The sequence below is a fragment of the Sycon ciliatum genome, chromosome 3 (assembly GCF_964019385.1).
Source record: "Sycon ciliatum chromosome 3, ocSycCili1.1, whole genome shotgun sequence".
NCBI lineage: Eukaryota > Metazoa > Porifera > Calcarea > Leucosolenida > Sycettidae > Sycon > Sycon ciliatum.
The window spans coordinates 4,446,529-4,466,403 of record NC_088645.1 but is presented as its reverse complement, the minus strand read 5'-3'; the positions used below and the strand labels follow the sequence as shown (position 1 = coordinate 4,466,403).

The window sequence follows — 19,875 nt, the reverse complement described above, 5'->3', positions numbered from 1 at the left end:
CATGCTGGTATGGTGTCATGCTGGTATGGTGTCATGCTGGTCTCGTGTCATGCTGGTATGGTCTGGTCTAGGCTTTCCCCAAATCGGACGCCGCAAAATTCTCCGTAAACGAGACTTACCGAAAAATTGATAAGGTTTTCGCGGATTTTGGAGGTTTCCTTTGAGAATCGCCGAAAATCTACCAAATTTTGTTGCAAAGTGAGTTTACGAATGAATGATATTGCTGCAAGCATGACCGCTCGAGCTCTCCATGGCAGTACTTGTGGTACTAGTGTGTTGAGGTCATGTGACTCGTGTCCTTTGAACTCCTCTCAAACAAACATTAGCCATTAGAAAGATCATTACTAGTAAAATACTCAAATTTCTTTTCCCCAGTGTCTCACCACTTTTGAAGCCAGTATGCCCACAATTCTTTTGGCCGATTTTCCAAAATATTCCAATTTTGCAGCCGATTTGCGAACAATCGGCTGATTTTTCAGCCGAATCTGATGTATTTTTGAACCGAGCGAACAGCCAAATAGGCGAACAAAAACCGGGCCGATTTGGGGAAAGCCTAGTCTCATTCCGGTCTGGTCTCATTCCGGTCTGGTCTCATTCAGGTCTGGTCTCATTCCGGTCTGGTCTTATTCTGGTCTGGTCTCATTTCGGTCTGGTCTCATTCCGGTCTGGTCTTATTCCGGTCTGGTCTCATTCCGGTCTGGTCTCATCCCGGTCTGGTCTCATTCCGGTCTGGTCTCATTCCGGTCTGGTCTCATTCCGGTCTGGTCTTATTCCGGTCTGGTCTTATTCTGGTCTGGTCTCATTCCGGTCTGGTCTCATTCTGGTCTTGTCTTATTCTGGTCTGGTCTTATTCTGGTCTGGTCTCATTCCGGTCTGGTCTTATTCTGGTCTGGTCTTATTCTGGTCTGGTCTTATTCTGGTCCGGTCTTATTCTGGTCTGGTCTCATTCCGGTCTGGTATTATTCCGGTCTGGTCTTTTTCTGGTCTGGTCTTAGGTTGCGTTTGTTCGGTGTCATTCCGACACCATTCCAAAGTCATTCCGCTGTGCTTTGGTTGCGGTGCGTTGGTTTGATGCACCGGACAGCGTTTGTTCCGTGCAATTCCGATTCCGGTCGCGGAATGAAGGGGGCAGAATCGATTCTGGCGATTCCAAAGAAAAAAGTGGAATGAGTGCTCATTCCGAGCGGATTGAAAATATGTGGCGGCCACTGGGGGCTGTCACTGTTGCATACCTCCGCCAACAAAACCTCAAACGCGATTGTCGACAGACGGAATGTTGCCGAAAATCGTCCAGGGTGTAGGCTGGTACTGTAACCTCGGGATAGTTACCGCTACTGGTTTGTGGCATTTTTTACCCTTCGCTGCCTGAGACAGCGTTCGGTCAGGACAAGAACTGGATTGATGCCCTCGCACCTCTCCTCCTCATCGTCGAGCAGGGCCTCCAGAATCACTCGGTCAGGGAGGCAGGCCCACCATTGCATAGCACATAATCACCCACACAGGCACTGAACTTGCCACTCGACTTCTTCTTACAACCGCACCTCCGTCAAACTAGCGCTTCCAATCCGTGAAGAGCTAGAGCCGTTTCTGTGACTGATACGAGGTCGAATACAGAATAGTCATGATGAAGTAGCGGCCAAACGTCGCGTTCAGGCGTGTACCGCAGTGGAGCTCGTAGACCTGTGCCGAGTTTGGCCGCTCCTTCACCATGATCGTCGTAGGGGCATGCAGAACTAGAAACGTACGGAAGCAAGATAGCAACCACAACATTCTTAGGCTACCAGCTTATCTTTGCAAGGCTGCAAAAAACAACTCGTAGATCTCAAAAACAAAACATTCGACCGCCGTTTCCGGAGTCTCGCAAAACGTTTGCCAGATTCCCGAGTGCATGCACGCGCGTTTGTTTGCTACTCTCATTCCGACTCCGCGATGGGTATCGACTGGATTCCATGCTCATTCCGGAATGACCGAACAAATACAACCTTATTCTGGTCTGGTCTCATTCTGGTTTTGGTCTTATTCTGGTTTTGGTCTCACTCCGGTTTTGGTCCTATTCTGGTCTGGTCTCATTCTCACGCTAATCTTGTAGTTCATAGGGAATGTCAGTGAGGAACGTTTAGGAACAGGACATATGTCCTATTCCCATAACTCCTTTCGATATTTTGTCTGCCTATCTAGACAAACCCTTTGTCTGCGGTGTGGGTCTACCCCTGAGAATGCTGCAATGTTCAGATGTGCCTGTATATGCGGAAGTCGCATCTGCATTTCTCACACAATCTCTCTTATGGTATTCTGTCTAAACTCTCGTTCCCGTCGAGAATGGAATTGTTCCTGTTGTACACTCGGTAGACCATGCTTGTCTTAATCTCATGGTCGTAGATCTGAGCACCATTTTGTCGTTGCTCTTGTACAACTGCTTCTTTCGCTGCTCTCCGACTCACACTCCAAGCAGCAGTTGTTACTGTTAGCAGAGTTCAGAAAGAGAGCTAAGATAACGAAGGAATGAAATGTGCAAAGTGCCCTGGAGTGCATTGCTAGACATTGTTTGTATGTGCTCTTGTGTGTGTGTGTGTGTGCACGCACACGCGTATGTGTGTGTGTATGGGTGTGTTCGTGCATGTGTGTATGTGTGTGCGTCCTGTAATCGCGGGTTCCATATTTTCCTCTACTAAATTCATTCCCCTAGGTTGAGTACTTCTTCAAGATTCTCCAGTAATTACGGAAACAGACAAGACTTCAGTAACGGTTACAGCGCATCCTCAGTAATCGGCGTCACAATGCATTTTCATTGATGTGTTTTCTGTAACCGCTGGAATGAATATTCAGCCGCCGGTGCAGCAATGTTGTTGAGAGATGCAAAGGCGAGGTTTCATGAGCTGATTTCGATGTGATATTAATCCTGAAACATAATGCAATGCCATAGTAAATGACTGTCGGCGAATTCATTCCTTTTCGCTTTCATTATAAGAACAGAATTTATCTTTCTGTTTGAACCACACATATACTATGCATGCGTGGTGGCTGCGGGCTCTGTGATGTCATGATGTTACGGTGTCATGATGTCATGATGTTATGATGTCATGATGTTATGATCTCATGATGGTATGATGTCATGATGACATGATGTTATGATGTCATGATGTCATGATGTTGCGGTGTCATGATGTTATGATGTCATGATGTCATGATGTTATGATGTCATGATGATACGGTGTCATGATGTCATGATAGATCATCTTTGTCTTATGTCAGTACAAAATGGCAATCATGTGCGGGCTCTGTGCATTCGTTGTGAGTTATCTGATCCAGCTGCAGGGTGTGCATTTGTGTTTATTCATTACAGTGTTACACACTGCATGTATAGTATGTATGCTGCAGTTGATAGTTTTGTATTGATAGTACACATTATCATGACATCGTATAGTTCTCATGCTATCTACAATGTAGCTAGTAGTAATAGTACAATGTCATGTAGTAGTAGTAGAATTTGAGTATTTCTCTCCTGCTCTTGTAGCAGTTCAGCACTCTCGTGTGTGGTAGTGCATTTTCTGTTTGCGTTGTGCAGAGCTCACTGATTTGTCAGTTTGAGCACTCTGGCAAGGTACACCCGGGCCTCTGGCTTTGGAAAATTTATTTTCATTGCTGTCAGGTTCGGCCTAATTTTCTCTGTGCTGCGCTGATGAGTCCACAACTTGAAGAACGAAACAGTTCTGTCCGCAGCTTGAGTAGTAGTAGAATTATTTATTATTTTACTAGGTAACTCCCAACAGGCGTTCCCTTTTTACTGGGAACCCTAGCAACGACTTGGTGCTTGTGACAAACGCAGAAATGGGCGTAGCTAGACTCCTATTGTGTACGTAGCTACCCGGATTTCACTTGTATCAAGTGAAGCTTGCTCTTAGCCAGTATTGGTACATAGCTATGATGGTCGTTGACTGGTTCTTTCTTACATGCAGATGTATATGTATATAAAAAAACTTACCATCTCCAAAGCAGCAGCAGGGATCTGGAGTGGGTGAAATAATACCAAGCTACAAAGGAGAGAGTGACAGCAACCATGCCAGGGACAAAGAATTGGACCTCATGAATATTTGCGCCAGGCCTCGTTACATGGCCCTTGCACCTAGTACCTCACACACACACATACACACTCGCGCACACAAACACACACACGCACGCGCGCGCGCACACACACACACACTGTTCATTGCGCTCGAACGGTGGCGCTACTTCATTCATGAGGTCGATCTGATGCCCCTACCGCCGTACCGGGCCCTGAGCTAGCCCTGTCCGAACTGTACGTGCGCGTGCGTTACTTGTCAGTCAGGGCGGGATACGTGTAGTGCAGGGGATTCAAGGGATTTCCCCGTGTCCGCACCCGCAAGGACCAGTGCTGTACATTTACCTGCTACTGTGCTACATGTAGTAGTAGACTAGTAGTAGTAGGGTCCAGGTGATACATACCGGTAATCATTGTACATATACAGTCAAATCTGTCGTAAGCGACCGCCCCTTGGTGCAAGAAAAAGCGGTCGCTTACGGCAGATGGTCTCTTACGGCAGATGTATGGTAAATCCGGCATACCAGGTATATGCTTCCATGTACTCAAATCGACGAGAATAATGTGATTTTTAATATCATTTTATTGGATATTCAACGACGACCATACCCGTATAGTACGCGTATGCGACACGGCAGTAGATCGACACTGCCTGGACTTGAGAGCTACAGCACAGCCTCAGTACAGGCCAGGCGCCAGTCGATCGCACTTGCAAGACAGCGCATTTTCACACTTTGCAGTTGACAGCGCACTGGCAAGTACAGTTTCGCACCTTACTGAACCTGGGTCGCGGTCGCTTACACTAGTTTATTAGTTACAGCAGATTTGAATGCAGCCACCGTGCATGAAATCGCGGTCGCTGGTCGCGCACAGCAGATGGTCGCTCTGGACAGATCAGTTTGTATGTGAAACCGTCGGTGCACGGAAAATCGGTCGCTAACGGTAGATGGTCGCCTACAGCAGAGGTCGCTAACGGCAGATTTGACTGTAGAGGGGACGGTTTCAAATAGGACACCGGTTGCAAACCGGAACGGACTCAATATTCACTTTCTCTATTGGTATTTTGATTAGAAAACATATGTCACAGTGAGACTACTATGTGTTATACTCCGAGCCAAAATTTCATGGCTCTGCGATGACCAGAAGCGCCATATCAAGCAGGTGAGTTTTTGACGTGTTGCTTCGCACTGCGACTTGAGTTTTACGACTTTCGAAAAATCGACTTCTTGTCGCAGGTAAACAGCGGCTCGCCTCTCGCCAATAAAGCACCGCATACCAATCAAAACTAATGGAAGCACACACAAGGCTTATTGTTACTCTGTACTGGCCGTCGTGGAGCGATAGCAATTACCTAATTTCAGACCCAGAGTGAATTTGACGTGCACTCTAAAACGTGTCCGGTTTGGAGCCACCTCTGATTTGAACTTTTTTGAAGCGAAAAATTGGGCAACTTGGAGGCAATGGGTCAACACAAAGGAGTGGCTCAGTTCGATTGACTCTGGCCCCAGAGCAAACTTCAACATGCCAGTTTCCTTCCACAAACATATTTCGAGTGAAAAATCAACGCTGATGATCGGTTTGGGTCTATACAAATTTGGCTGTCAAAACGTCCCGGTATCGAGCCGTCTCCTCTACCAGTAATCATTGTATGTCTGCGCTAGAATCGAAATTTATTATTATTTATTATTATTTTGCTTGTTCGCGTTGGCATCAACCTGCATAAAGCAGGTATATAGCCTTCGCTTAAGCTGCCATAAAAAAGAAAGCTCATCCTAAGCGAGAGGGCTAGAGGGAAATATAACGATAACGAGATACAGAATACAAAGAAATCCAATGAGTTCAACGTACAATTCAAAACAAGAAAGAAAGGGAAGAAAAACAGAGCCGAATCTACCGATTGATCCATCAATCGACAAAGGGGACTAATCCGTTAGTGTTGCAAAGTAGAAGCTGATTATAGTTGCAGATCTCCAGGCCAGGGCCAGCATATTGCCGATTCTGGATAGGTCTCCGCAGCATTTGATGTGGTAATTATCATAATGTTTGATAAAATTGTTAGAGTATCTAGTATCTAGAGTACCGAGTCTCTAGTATCTAGAGTATCTAGTGTAATTGTATCCGTTATTATTGTTAAGGGTATCTAGTGTAATTGTATCCGTTATTATTGTTAAGGGTATCTAGTGTAATTGTATAACTTCAGCCATTACACACAGCACACATTAGATCCTTCCACTTTCGACGATCCTGGGCGAGCTGCCTCAGTGCAACTAGATCCTCGTGTGATGTGAGGGAGTTTGTGGATCTGGAATTTTTCAGGTCGTTGTTGATGGATCGCGGGAGTGTTGTTCTCGGGCGGCCTCGGAACCCTGAGCTTCCTGGCTGAAAGTATGCCGACATAGCCTGCTGGACCGGGGATGAGGTGTCTAGTCGAAGCATGTGGCCAAACATTCTCCACCTAGCAGACTGGATGATTCTGCTGAGTGGCTTGGAGCCAGTGCGCTTGTACAGTGCTTCATTGCGTATTATACGGGGATATTTGACCCCTATGACTGCTCGTAACTGCTGGCGGTGGAACGAGTCAAGTTTCTTTTCTTGAGTCTCTGTCAGGCTCCATGTGCCGCAGTTATAAAGAAGTATTGGGAGAATAAAGCTGCCGTATAACCTAATCCGAAGGGGTTCACGGGCATGGTTACCTCTTAGCCATATCACCCACAGCTGATGTAAGGCGCATGTTGCTAGACGTTTTCTCCGACTGATATCTTCCTCCACTCCAAGCATCGATCCTAGTTTGACCGTGTTCCGCCATCGCTCGTCTACTCTGTCCTTTTCTCTTTTAATTGTAGTATATTCGGTTTTGGCTTCATTCATTTTTAGATTGTATTCCGCTAACGAGGATGATAGTATGGGTTGATTGTCATGCAAATATTGTAGGCTGGTGCTGATGAAGTCTACGTCATCCGCATACGCTGTTTCATTGGGCAATTGAAGCTGAATATCCAATGCTGGTCGCGGTGAGAGTCGCTCTCGAATCAACCTCAATGCAGCCTCGAGGTAGACAGTAAACAGGACTGGCGATAGAGAATCACCTTGTGGGGTTCCATTGTGTGTGACTAATGGTTGGCTGAGAATGTTATTCAGCTTTACTTTTATTGTGGTGTCTGTCAGAAGGCACTGGATGATGTGCAGCTCATCATGATCAATGACTGTTGACAGTATATCGATCAGCCTGACCCTTGATATAGTGTCAAATGCCCTTGACATATCAATGCCTAAGATTGAGATCTCCGACGCAACACGCTGGCATCTTGCTGATAACCACCGATAGCTATATACCACGTCTCCAGTACTTCTCCCTGACCGGAACCCGCTCTGGTTCAGTGACAAGTACCCGTTGATAGCTGGCTTGATCCGCGTCAGGATGACCAATGAAAGAAGTTTACGTAGGGTGTTCAACAGGGTAACTGGCCTTACATTTCCAGGAGGACCTCTTTTCTTTCCCGGCTTTGGTATCGGGATCAGTAGCCCATCGCCTAGCTTGAGTGATTTGTCTTTGGCATAATTGTTGAATGTAGTGGCAATGTTCGAGAACAGTGCTGGTGTTCCATATTTGATAAGTTCAGCAGGTATCCCATCTGGTCCCGAAGCTCGGCCATTATTCAAGCGCTTAGCTGCGGCATGTACCTCTGGCTGCTTTATAGGGTTTTTAAGGTCTTCCTCTGTCCGTAAGAGCCTAGATGACTCCAGAGCAGGATCACAGAATATAGCACGGAAGTGTTGCCTTAATGCTTCGACTGATTCACTAGGTTGTGCAATGAGTTTGCCATCAGAGTCTTCAACCACAACTGGTGACTGCTGCTGTCGGCGCAGTAGTCGTGTTGCTTTGAACATTTTCGCGTCGTCTTTCATTTGGTCTATTTCAGCTACACGTTCGTCCAGTCGAGTCGATGCTAACTTGAGGCATTCCCGGCGAATTTGGTGTGCCAGCCTGTTGCGTCGCGTCTTCATTTCTTTTACCTTCGTTCCATCTCTGCACACCGTAATGTCGAGACGCAGTTTGCGTTTCTCTGCTGCTAGCTTTTCAATTTCCCCGCTGAAGCCATTTCTATGCGTCTTGTTTGTTTTAGGGACGCGGCCCACCGATGTGTTTGCTGCCTCACTCATAGCGTTCACAATATACTGCAGATGTTGCTCCGCATTGACACCTTCCTGCTCTCTGCCGAGGTCCTGTAGATGTTCGTTGATAGCCTCTCTGTACTTTGCTTTCTTGGTCGGGTCACTAAATTCGGATATATTGAATTTTGCGTTGCTGGATATGGCTACTGGCGGCCTCTTGAGCTTCTTGTACAACTTAGTCAGGTTGAGGTTTGCCAGCACAAGACGGTGATCGCAGAATCGAAATACGAGAGTCGATAGAAACTTGCCGAGACTACAAGTGTCGATTCCTTATAGAGCATTTTCGATACAATTGTGTCCGTATCAGTGAAAGTCGATGCTTTCCTGGAAATGCGAACGGATTGAGTTTCATGTTCTCTTTTCTGCAGCAGAATATTTCAGTGGCTTTTCAGAACTTCATTCTAGTGGCGACAGTTTGCCTTTGCTGTAGTGTATGGCAAGAACCCAGAACACATGTTTATTGCAGATCTACTGCAGGGCTTGTTCCGCGGGTTTAGTGCAGATCTACTGCAGGGCTTGTTCCTCGGGTTTATTGCAGATCTACTGCAGGGCTTGTTCCTCGGGTTTATTGCAGATCTAGTGCAGGGCTTGTTCCGCTGCCACTCCTGATATACAGTCAGTTCTGTGACTGTTGGAGAGCCAGAGAGACCAAGCTTCAAGAGAGGACATGAGATGATCATGATGATGGTACACACAACACGGATTGTCAAGTGCACCGTGCAGTGAAGTCACTCCACAACACGGTAAGAAACGAAGGGTGTACGTGTCAACGCTCACAGCCATGCGCTGGCTGCTCAGTAATCTGGCAATGCTAGAACGAGGAAACGTTGAAAGAAAATTCTGTTTGAAGATAGCGGTTGGACTATGTACAAGATTAGTACAACTGGACAGATAATTCGCCCAGGTAGACCTACCCAGGTACCCAGGTACCCAGTAACCCAGGAACTGTGTACCAGTCAAACTTCGTATCTGAACACATTTTACAAGGAAACGTGAATGTTACACTGTAATCACATAACTGCATGACTTGAATGCCCCTCGATACAGAAACAAACAGAGAGGGGGGGGGGGGGGGAGGAGAGCTGGTCTCCGCAAAACGGAGCACTGAAATCCGTGTTGAAATAAAGTGATGAAACAATAGGGAAAGGAATTGAAACAGAACATGCACTGCATCATACAAAACCTACTAGTATGCTACGGTTGCTGTGCTCACTGAAATACGACCCAAAGTACAAAGCTGGCGGCCTGGACCAGTTCCAATCACAGTTTACATCATTGCATCTGCACATGTACTGTATCTTTACATGTGTACGTCCAGCCACATTCGTGCCACTTCCAGGCAACCAAGGCTGGTCCAGGTGTACGTCCAGCCACATTCGTGCCACTTCCAGGCAACCAAGGCTGGTGCAGGTGTACGTCCAGCCGCATTCGTGTCACTTCCAGGCAACCAAGGCCGGTGCAGGTGTACGTCCAGCCGCATTCGTGCCACTTCCAGGCAACCAAGGGCGGTGCAGGTGTACGTCCAGCCACATTCCTGCCACTTCCAGGCAACCAAGGCGGTGCAGGTGTACGTCCAGCCACATTCGTGCCACTTCCAGGCAACCAAGGCCGGTGCAGGTGTACGTCCAGCCACATTCGTGCCACTTCCAGGCAACCAAGGGCGGTGCAGGTGTACGTCCAGCCACATTCGTGCCACTTCCAGGCAACCGAAGCTGGTGCAGGTGTACGTCCAGCCGCATTCGTGTCACTTCCAGGCAACCAAGGCCGGTGCAGGTGTACGTCCAGCCGCATTCGTGCCACTTCCAGGCAACCAAGGCCGGTGCAGGTGTACGTCCAGCCACATTCGTGCCACTTCCAGGCAACCAAGGCGGTGCAGGTGTACGTCCAGCCACATTCGTGCCACTTCCAGGCAACCAAGGCCGGTGCAGGTGTACGTCCAGCCACATTCGTGCCACTTCCAGGCAACCAAGGCCGGTGCAGGTGTACGTCCAGCCACATTCGTGCCACTTCCAGGCAACCAAGGCCGGTGCAGGTGTACGTCCAGCCGCATTCGTGTCACTTCCAGGCAACCAAGGCCTGTGCAGGTGTACGTCCAGCCGCATTCGTGCCACTTCCAGGCAACCAAGGGCGGTGCAGGTGTACGTCCAGCCACATTCCTGCCACTTCCAGGCAACCAAGGCCGGTGCAGGTGTACGTCCAGCCACATTCGTGCCACTTCCAGGCAACCAAGGCGGTGCAGGTGTACGTCCAGCCACATTCGTGCCACTTCCAGGCAACCAAGGCCGGTGCAGGTGTACGTCCAGCCACATTCGTGCCACTTCCAGGCAACCAAGGCCGGTGCAGGTGTACGTCCAGCCACATTCGTGCCACTTCCAGGCAACCAAGGCCGGTGCAGGTGTACGTCCAGCCGCATTCGTGTCACTTCCAGGCAACCAAGGCCTGTGCAGGTGTACGTCCAGCCGCATTCGTGCCACTTCCAGGCAACCAAGGGCGGTGCAGGTGTACGTCCAGCCACATTCCTGCCACTTCCAGGCAACCAAGGCCGGTGCAGGTGTACGTCCAGCCACATTCGTGCCACTTCCAGGCAACCAAGGCGGTGCAGGTGTACGTCCAGCCACATTCGTGCCACTTCCAGGCAACCAAGGCCGGTGCAGGTGTACGTCCAGCCACATTCGTGCCACTTCCAGGCAACCAAGGGCGGTGCAGGTGTACGTCCAGCCACATTCCTTCCACTTCCAGGCAACCAAGGCGGTGCAGGTGTACGTCCAGCCACATTCGTGCCACTTCCAGGCAACCAAGGCCGGTGCAGGTGTACGTCCAGCCACATTCGTGCCACTTCCAGGCAACCAAGGCCGGTGCAGGTGTACGTCCAGCCACATTCGTGCCACTTCCAGGCAACCAAGGCCGGTGCAGGTGTACGTCCAGCCACATTCGTGCCACTTCCAGGCAACCAAGGCCGGTGCAGGTGTACGTCCAGCCGCATTCGTGCCACTTCCAGGCAACCAAGGCCGGTGCAGGTGTACGTCCAGCCCCATTCGTGCCACTTCCAGGCAACCAAGGCCGGTGCAGGTGTACGTCCAGCCACATTCGTGCCACTTCCAGGCAACCAAGGCCGGTGCAGGTGTACGTCCAGCCACATTCGTGCCACTTCCAGGCAACCAAGGCCGGTGCAGGTGTACGTCCAGCCGCATTCGTGCCACTTCCAGGCAACCAAGGCCGGTGCAGGTGTACGTCCAGCCACATTCGTGCCACTTCCAGGCAACCAAGGCCGGTGCAGGTGTACGTCCAGCCACATTCGTGCCACTTCCAGGCAACCAAGGCCGGTGCAGGTGTACGTCCAGCCACATTCGTGCCACTTCCAGGCAACCAAGGGCGGTGCAGGTGTACGTCCAGCCACATTCCTTCCACTTCCAGGCAACCAAGGCGGTGCAGGTGTACGTCCAGCCACATTCGTGCCACTTCCAGGCAACCAAGGCCGGTGCAGGTGTACGTCCAGCCACATTCGTGCCACTTCCAGGCAACCAAGGCCGGTGCAGGTGTACGTCCAGCCACATTCGTGCCACTTCCAGGCAACCAAGGCGGTGCAGGTGTACGTCCAGCCACATTCGTGCCACTTCCAGGCAACCAAGGCGGTGCAGGTGTACGTCCAGACACATTCGTGCCACTTCCAGGCAACCAAGGCTTTGCAGGTGTACGTCCAGCCACATTCGTGCCACTTCCAGGCAACCAAGGCCGGTGCAGGTGTACGTCCAGCCACATTCGTGCCACTTCCAGGCAACCAAGGCCGGTGCAGGTGTACGTCCAGCCACATTCGTGCCACTTCCAGGCAACCAAGGCCGGTGCAGGTGTACGTCCAGCCACATTCGTGCCACTTCCAGGCAACCAAGGCGGTGCAGGTGTACGTCCAGCCACATTCGTGCCACTTCCAGGCAACCAAGGCGGTGCAGGTGTACGTCCAGACACATTCATGCCACTTCCAGGCAACCAAGGCGGTGCAGGTGTACGTCCAGCCACATTCGTGCCACTTCCAGGCAACCAAGGCCGGTGCAGGTGTACGTCCAGCCACATTCGTGCCACTTCCAGGCAACCAAGGGCGGTGCAGGTGTACGTCCAGCCACATTCCTTCCACTTCCAGGCAACCAAGGGCGGTGCAGGTGTACGTCCAGCCACATTGTTGTTGTTGTATACTTTATTTCATTCCTTCCACTTCAAGGCAACCAAGGCAGTGCAGGTGTACGTCCAGCCACATTCGTGCCACTTCCAGGCAACCAAGGCCGGTGCAGGTGTACGTCCAGCCACATTCGTGCCACTTCCAGGCAACCAAGGCCGGTGCAGGTGTACGTCCAGCCACATTCGTGCCACTTCCAGGCAACCAAGGCGGTGCAGGTGTACGTCCAGCCACATTCGTGCCACTTCCAGGCAACCAAGGCGGTGCAGGTGTACGTCCAGACACATTCGTGCCACTTCCAGGCAACCAAGGCCGGTGCAGGTGTACGTCCAGCCACATTCGTGCCACTTCCAGGCAACCAAGGCCGGTGCAGGTGTACGTCCAGCCACATTCGTGCCACTTCCAGGCAACCAAGGCGGTGCAGGTGTACGTCCAGCCACATTCGTGCCACTTCCAGGCAACCAAGGCGGTGCAGGTGTACGTCCAGACACATTCGTGCCACTTCCAGGCAACCAAGGCGGTGCAGGTGTACGTCCAGCCACATTCTTGCCACTTCCAGGCAACCAAGGCCGTTGCAGGTGTACGTCCAGCCACATTCGTGCCACTTCCAGGCAACCAAGGCCGGTGCAGGTGTACGTCCAGCCACATTCGTGCCACTTCCAGGCAACCAAGGCCGGTGCAGGTGTACGTCCAGCCGCATTCGTGCCACTTCCAGGCAACCAAGGCCGGTGCAGGTGTACGTCCAGCCCCATTCGTGCCACTTCCAGGCAACCAAGGCCGGTGCAGGTGTACGTCCAGCCACATTCGTGCCACTTCCAGGCAACCAAGGCCGGTGCAGGTGTACGTCCAGCCACATTCGTGCCACTTCCAGGCAACCAAGGCCGGTGCAGGTGTACGTCCAGCCGCATTCGTGCCACTTCCAGGCAACCAAGGCCGGTGCAGGTGTACGTCCAGCCACATTCGTGCCACTTCCAGGCAACCAAGGCCGGTGCAGGTGTACGTCCAGCCACATTCGTGCCACTTCCAGGCAACCAAGGCCGGTGCAGGTGTACGTCCAGCCACATTCGTGCCACTTCCAGGCAACCAAGGGCGGTGCAGGTGTACGTCCAGCCACATTCCTTCCACTTCCAGGCAACCAAGGCGGTGCAGGTGTACGTCCAGCCACATTCGTGCCACTTCCAGGCAACCAAGGCCGGTGCAGGTGTACGTCCAGCCACATTCGTGCCACTTCCAGGCAACCAAGGCCGGTGCAGGTGTACGTCCAGCCACATTCGTGCCACTTCCAGGCAACCAAGGCGGTGCAGGTGTACGTCCAGCCACATTCGTGCCACTTCCAGGCAACCAAGGCGGTGCAGGTGTACGTCCAGACACATTCGTGCCACTTCCAGGCAACCAAGGCGGTGCAGGTGTACGTCCAGCCACATTCGTGCCACTTCCAGGCAACCAAGGCCGGTGCAGGTGTACGTCCAGCCACATTCGTGCCACTTCCAGGCAACCAAGGGCGGTGCAGGTGTACGTCCAGCCACATTCCTTCCACTTCCAGGCAACCAAGGCGGTGCAGGTGTACGTCCAGCCACATTCGTGCCACTTCCAGGCAACCAAGGCCGGTGCAGGTGTACGTCCAGCCACATTCGTGCCACTTCCAGGCAACCAAGGCCGGTGCAGGTGTACGTCCAGCCACATTCGTGCCACTTCCAGGCAACCAAGGCGGTGCAGGTGTACGTCCAGCCAGATTCATGCCACTTCCAGGCAACCAAGGCGGTGCGGTGTACGTCCAGACACATTCGTGCCACTTCCAGGCAACCAAGGCCGGTGCAGGTGTACGTCCAGCCACATTCGTGCCACTTCCAGGCAACCAAGGCCGGTGCAGGTGTACGTCCAGCCACATTCGTGCCACTTCCAGGCAACCAAGGCGGTGCAGGTGTACGTCCAGCCACATTCGTGCCACTTCCAGGCAACCAAGGCGGTGCAGGTGTACGTCCAGACACATTCGTGCCACTTCCAGGCAACCAAGGCGGTGCAGGTGTACGTCCAGCCACATTCGTGCCACTTCCAGGCAACCAAGGCCGTTGCAGGTGTACGTCCAGCCACATTCGTGCCACTTCCAGGCAACCAAGGCCGGTGCAGGTGTACGTCCAGCCACATTCGTGCCACTTCCAGGCAACCAAGGCCGGTGCAGGTGTACGTCCAGCCGCATTCGTGCCACTTCCAGGCAACCAAGGCCGGTGCAGGTGTACGTCCAGCCACATTCGTGCCACTTCCAGGCAACCAAGGCCGGTGCAGGTGTACGTCCAGCCACATTCGTGCCACTTCCAGGCAACCAAGGCCGGTGCAGGTGTACGTCCAGCCACATTCGTGCCACTTGCAGGCAACCAAGGCCGGTGCAGGTGTACGTCCAGCCGCATTCGTGGCACTTCCAGGCAACCAAGGCCGGTGCAGGTGTACGTCCAGCCTCATTCGTGCCACTTCCAGGCAACCAAGGCCGGTGCAGGTGTACGTCCAGCCACATTCGTGCCACTTCCAGGCAACCAAGGCGGTGCAGGTGTACGTCCAGCCACATTCGTGCCACTTCCAGGCAACCAAGGCGGTGCAGGTGTACGTCCAGACACATTCGTGCCACTTCCAGGCAACCAAGGCGGTGCAGGTGTACGTCCAGCCACATTCGTGCCACTTCCAGGCAACCAAGGCCGGTGCAGGTGTACGTCCAGCCACATTCGTGCCACTTCCAGGCAACCAAGGGCGGTGCAGGTGTACGTCCAGCCACATTCCTTCCACTTCCAGGCAACCAAGGCGGTGCAGGTGTACGGCCAGCCACATTCGTGCCACTTCCAGGCAACCAAGGCGGTGCAGGTGTACGTCCAGCCACATTCCTTCCACTTCCAGGCAACCAAGGCGGTGCAGGTGTACGTCCAGACACATTCGTGCCACTTCAAGGCAACCAAGGCGGTGCAGGTGTACGTCCAGCCACATTCGTGCCACTTCCAGGCAACCAAGGCCGTTGCAGGTGTACGTCCAGCCACATTCGTGTCACTTCCAGGCAACCAAGGCCGGTGCAGGTGTACGTCCAGCCACATTCGTGCCACTTCCAGGCAACCAAGGCCGGTGCAGGTGTACGTCCAGCCACATTCGTGCCACTTCCAGGCAACCAAGGCCGGTGCAGGTGTACGTCCAGCCACATTCGTGCCACTTCCAGGCAACCAAGGCCGGTGCAGGTGTATGTCCAGCCACATTCGTGCCACTTCCAGGCAACCAAGGCTGGTGCAGGTGTACGTCCAGCCACATTCATGCCACTTTCAGGCAACCAAAACCGGTGCAGGTTGAGGGCGCCAGCTTAGCACTTTGGGTCGGATTTCAGTTAAGCGCAACTGCACATGTATGTAGCATACGAGTACACCCGAGGTCGTGGCTTAATAATAATATAGGGAGACGACACTGGACACTGTAACGCTAAATCACGTACGTATCGACCACCGGGCTGCATGTCCGCTACTAATACATGCTTGCACATGACATTGCTTGTCTGTGCCCCGTTCTCTCATGTAGGCAGGCCGTCGTAATGATGGGGTAGATTTAGTACACCGTGCAATACACAACAAGTAAAATACGGTACCAATTTGTCAAGGCTATCGGCGCAAATGGAGGGGGAGGGGAGGGGTTCGGCCACCTGTTGGAAAAACCGAGTTTAGCAAACATTCGTGCTTCACCCAAAACAAATTGGTATGGCGATTACTACAAGAACAAGCTGAATACCAATAAACTGCCAACGATGGTTAAGGCGTGCGGTAGGTTGCGTAGATGGAAAAGCTGCAAAAGCAAACTCGCGCTGCAAAAGCAAACTCGCGCTGCAACAGTGATACAGCCTGTCACAATACAGTTTCTGTGCTCCCTACCGTGTGTCAAGCTCTGCCTTATTAGGGCATTGTGCAGTCTGCTTTCTAACATTGTTTGTTGTGAAGCAGTTTGTTAATGCAGGGGTGTAGTAAGGTATTTTTAGTGTGCTACGGTCAGCCATCTGAGATACAGTGTACTCGTGGGGAGAGGGGTTGCTGAGCCGAAACATTTGGAAATCGTATGCACTGCGGGGCTCCCGCGGGGGGCCCCACACAAGCATTCGCAACCGCGATGCGCGTACGGCATTCGGTATAAGCCACCTATCCGCCTTGGGTGCAAGCTCACCCAAGGCCACCCTCGCAAGGCAGAAACAAGTAAAGACATTCACCAGTTGTTTGTTGTGCCTGCCCGCCGCAGAAATTGTTTGAAATTGTCTCTTCTCCGCTCTCACCGATAGTCTTACACCCACCATTGGCTTTCTCGCAGGCACAAAGGGAGTCTATCCAGCAGATCGTGGCAGCCAGCGTGGCAGCAGCCCTCAGCGGCAACGCACCGGAGAACGTCACAGAGCGCCAAGAAGACGGTGTGTGTGCTGATGAATTCATGCACCATACGAACATGGGTTACCCCTCCTGCATTTCGCATGTCTCGTTGGAGACAGTCGATCGGATCAGACGAATCGAGTATATATATGTTGGACTCAGTAGAGCGTCCAGCCCCTATATGATGTCCAACCCCTATATGGAGTCCATTGGTCCAAAATCCACTGTACAGAGTCCAAACTTGGAATCAACTGTGAGCTCAAAGTTTAGATGGAGATCACTCCCTGTATAGAGTCCAGCCAATTGGCTTCGCCCCTATATAGAGTCCATTGGTCCAAAATCCACTGTACAGAGTCCAAACTTCGAAATCAAAAGAGAATAGGCTATGATAGTATGATGGAGCGCCAAGGATTAATTTGTTGTTTTCAAATTAGTGTGTGCGCGCGTGCAAGAGCGCTCGCACACACACACACACACAAATTCATACAACGCCAAGAAAACACCAAGAAAAGAGTAGAGACACAATACACACACAACTCCAACAGCCATGCAAACGTCCACCCATTTACAAGTAAAGTAAAGAGGGATAACAAATAATTATACGAAACGCATGCATACGTGGACGGGTGCACGCACGTTTACATACATGTACATGTGTAAGAGAGTAACATAGTGCAGTAGTCAGCATAATACCAGCACATGCTGAGAGTGCAATAGCAAGCTTCAATATTACTCATGGCCATGAAAATGTTCAGCAGCACTCAGTTGCACAAGCTTCTGAAGATCAGCACATCTGCAACAAATAGATAGCACACGGATACGCGTATTTTAATGATGCATGGGAGCACACAACTACCAAGTTCTCACCGAATGTGATGCTCAATGAAAATCCATACACTCAAAGACCGGTGAACAGGTGACGGTGGGGACAATAATCTATTAGTAATACGAGGAATAAGATCGTTTGTGCACACTCAAGACGCACAGACACACCAACATACATGTAGTGTACTCCACAGTGTTTCACTTCACCGCAACTAAATTGAAACGAGATGATTTAAACAATCGGTACAGCGTTACCGTCAGTCAAACAGTCTTCGCAAAGGTGGAAATGCAATTTGTTGTTGCGGGGCAATTTCACTGACACAATGTCATGTTTGTAACATCAAAACGGTTACTTCATGGAATACGAGTATTATCTTGAGAAGCTTTTTCTTGTCATTGGCAAACAAGCAATCCTCCTATTACTACTAGTGCACTGGCACTGCGTTTGTGGATCCCATTGTATTTGACATCATACTAGAGGAAGAGTTTTGTGGAGTTCACATAATTATCACAGGGATAAAAATACATTTCTCATGAAATAAATTTGATGATAGCTAGACGATTGAGGCAAAGTCCGTGCACTCCTTGAGGGCTGATAATTATTATTGTGACGCAACTATTACGAAGTCGTTGATTACTTTTAGGGCATTCATTCAAGCAACATCAAACAGACGCGATACGCTCCTTGAAAATGGAAAAAAATTCAAGCATAACGGCAGAACAGCAGACCAATCGAAACGAGTAAAAGCTTCCTTACCTCAGTCATCGTCCTGCCATGTAGTTGGACAGCCTTTTGACACGGTGGTACAGGCAGCTCTTGTTCAGTCAAACAGGGTATCCTTGTGGCGTCGAACGAAAGAGAGTGTCAGTGTATCTGACTGGTCAGATTGGAAGTGTGCTGTACTTTTCTCGTTCTCCGCTTTCTGCTTTCATCTCGCGCATTGATCAAACGTCTTATTGTCAGCAACTGCACAGCAGAACTGGTAGCCATGACCAGTCAAACAGGGGATCATTGTGGCGTCGAACAAAAGGGAGTGTCAGTGTACCTGACTCGTCAGATTTGAACTGTGTTGAACTTTTCTCGTTCTCCAATTTCTGCTTTTCTCGCGCACTGATGAAACGTCTTCAGAGAACCACAAGACGCTTCTTAGATTTGATTTTGAACGTCTCCTTTTCCTCCTTGGTTACCTCGAGACAGATTACTGTCAGTAACTGCAAAGCAGAACTGGCGGCCATGGCTGAAGTGAAGAAAGCCGAATGCGCTGCCGCGACTGAAAGCAAAACTGAAAAGGTGTTTGTTCTCTTTCGAGCACTACACTACACACATACAGGACACCGTGACTGAATAAACTGGACTCCTGGACCGTGAATAGGGGACTTGTAGAAAAAGTGTACTCCTTATAGGGGATTGCGCGGCAGGATGAAGCTGATCAAAACTGAGTGGACTCCTGGACTCTGTATAGTGGATTTTGGACCAATGGACTCTATATAGGGTACTGGACATCATATAGTGCATGGACTCTATACTGAGTCCAACATATAGATCTGGCAATACTGCTCCCGCCCAAATCTATTTCTACCGGGGAGCCAGCCCCTAAGAGGTTCCGCATAGACGAGGAAGGGGCACTTTCGGTGACAAGCGCACCGAAAGGAAAAATTGAGAACCTTGCCACGTGGACCGAGGCATGGTCTATTTTTAGCCTGATCGCCATCCGCGATCAACCTCGCTGCGCCGCTGCACTGATGCAGCATCGAATACGCATGGTACAGGCAGCCGGGAAGTACCACTTCTCGGCAGTCGTGGGCTATGACACGCCGGCACGCCGGGCCCTGTCAAAGGACCCAAGCCGATCCCTGGCGGAGGTCGACACGGAGCTTTTCGCGACGTGTTTCACATGAAAGGCCCTCCCCAATTGCAGCATTTACAAGAAGGTGGGGCACTTGGCCGGAGCATACACCTCGGCCTTTCGCGGCAACCAGGCGAAAGAGAGTGCAAGCACTAAATCAACCGAAATCTGCCGCCGCTACAATCACGGCACCTGCAGCGGCCCATGTCGCTTTCGACACGTCTGCCTCTTCTGCTCAGGCTCGCACGCCGTGTCAGCCTGTCCAGCCAAGAAATAAGAGCGAACAGCAATCAGCCCCGGCACCACTTTCTTGCATTCATCCACCCCCTAATACACCTATGAACATTGCATTACACCCCAACATCCCTATCAATATTGATGCATTACACACTGAATTGCTGGCGCACCCTAATCCTGCATTTGTTCATT

General features: G+C 51.1%; 1 protein-coding gene and 1 long non-coding RNA gene across 2 annotated transcripts in view; both read left to right on the top strand.

Annotated features, from left to right (window-relative positions):
• The window catches only part of LOC135811241 (nucleoside diphosphate kinase homolog 7-like), a 20,983-nt gene extending 17,987 nt beyond the window's left edge, over window positions 1-2,996 (top strand). Inside the window, exon 15 of the mRNA XM_065324441.1 lies at window positions 2,687-2,996. Within this exon, the coding sequence (XP_065180513.1) occupies window positions 2,687-2,716 (30 nt within the window). The 3' untranslated portion in view covers window positions 2,717-2,996. The remainder of the gene's footprint in view (window positions 1-2,686) is intronic.
• A 5,522-nt stretch (window positions 2,997-8,518) lies between these two features.
• The window catches only part of LOC135811240 (uncharacterized), a 143,902-nt gene continuing 132,545 nt past the window's right edge, over window positions 8,519-19,875 (top strand). Inside the window, exon 1 of the long non-coding RNA XR_010552574.1 lies at window positions 8,519-8,976. This is a non-coding gene — a long non-coding RNA (uncharacterized LOC135811240). The remainder of the gene's footprint in view (window positions 8,977-19,875) is intronic.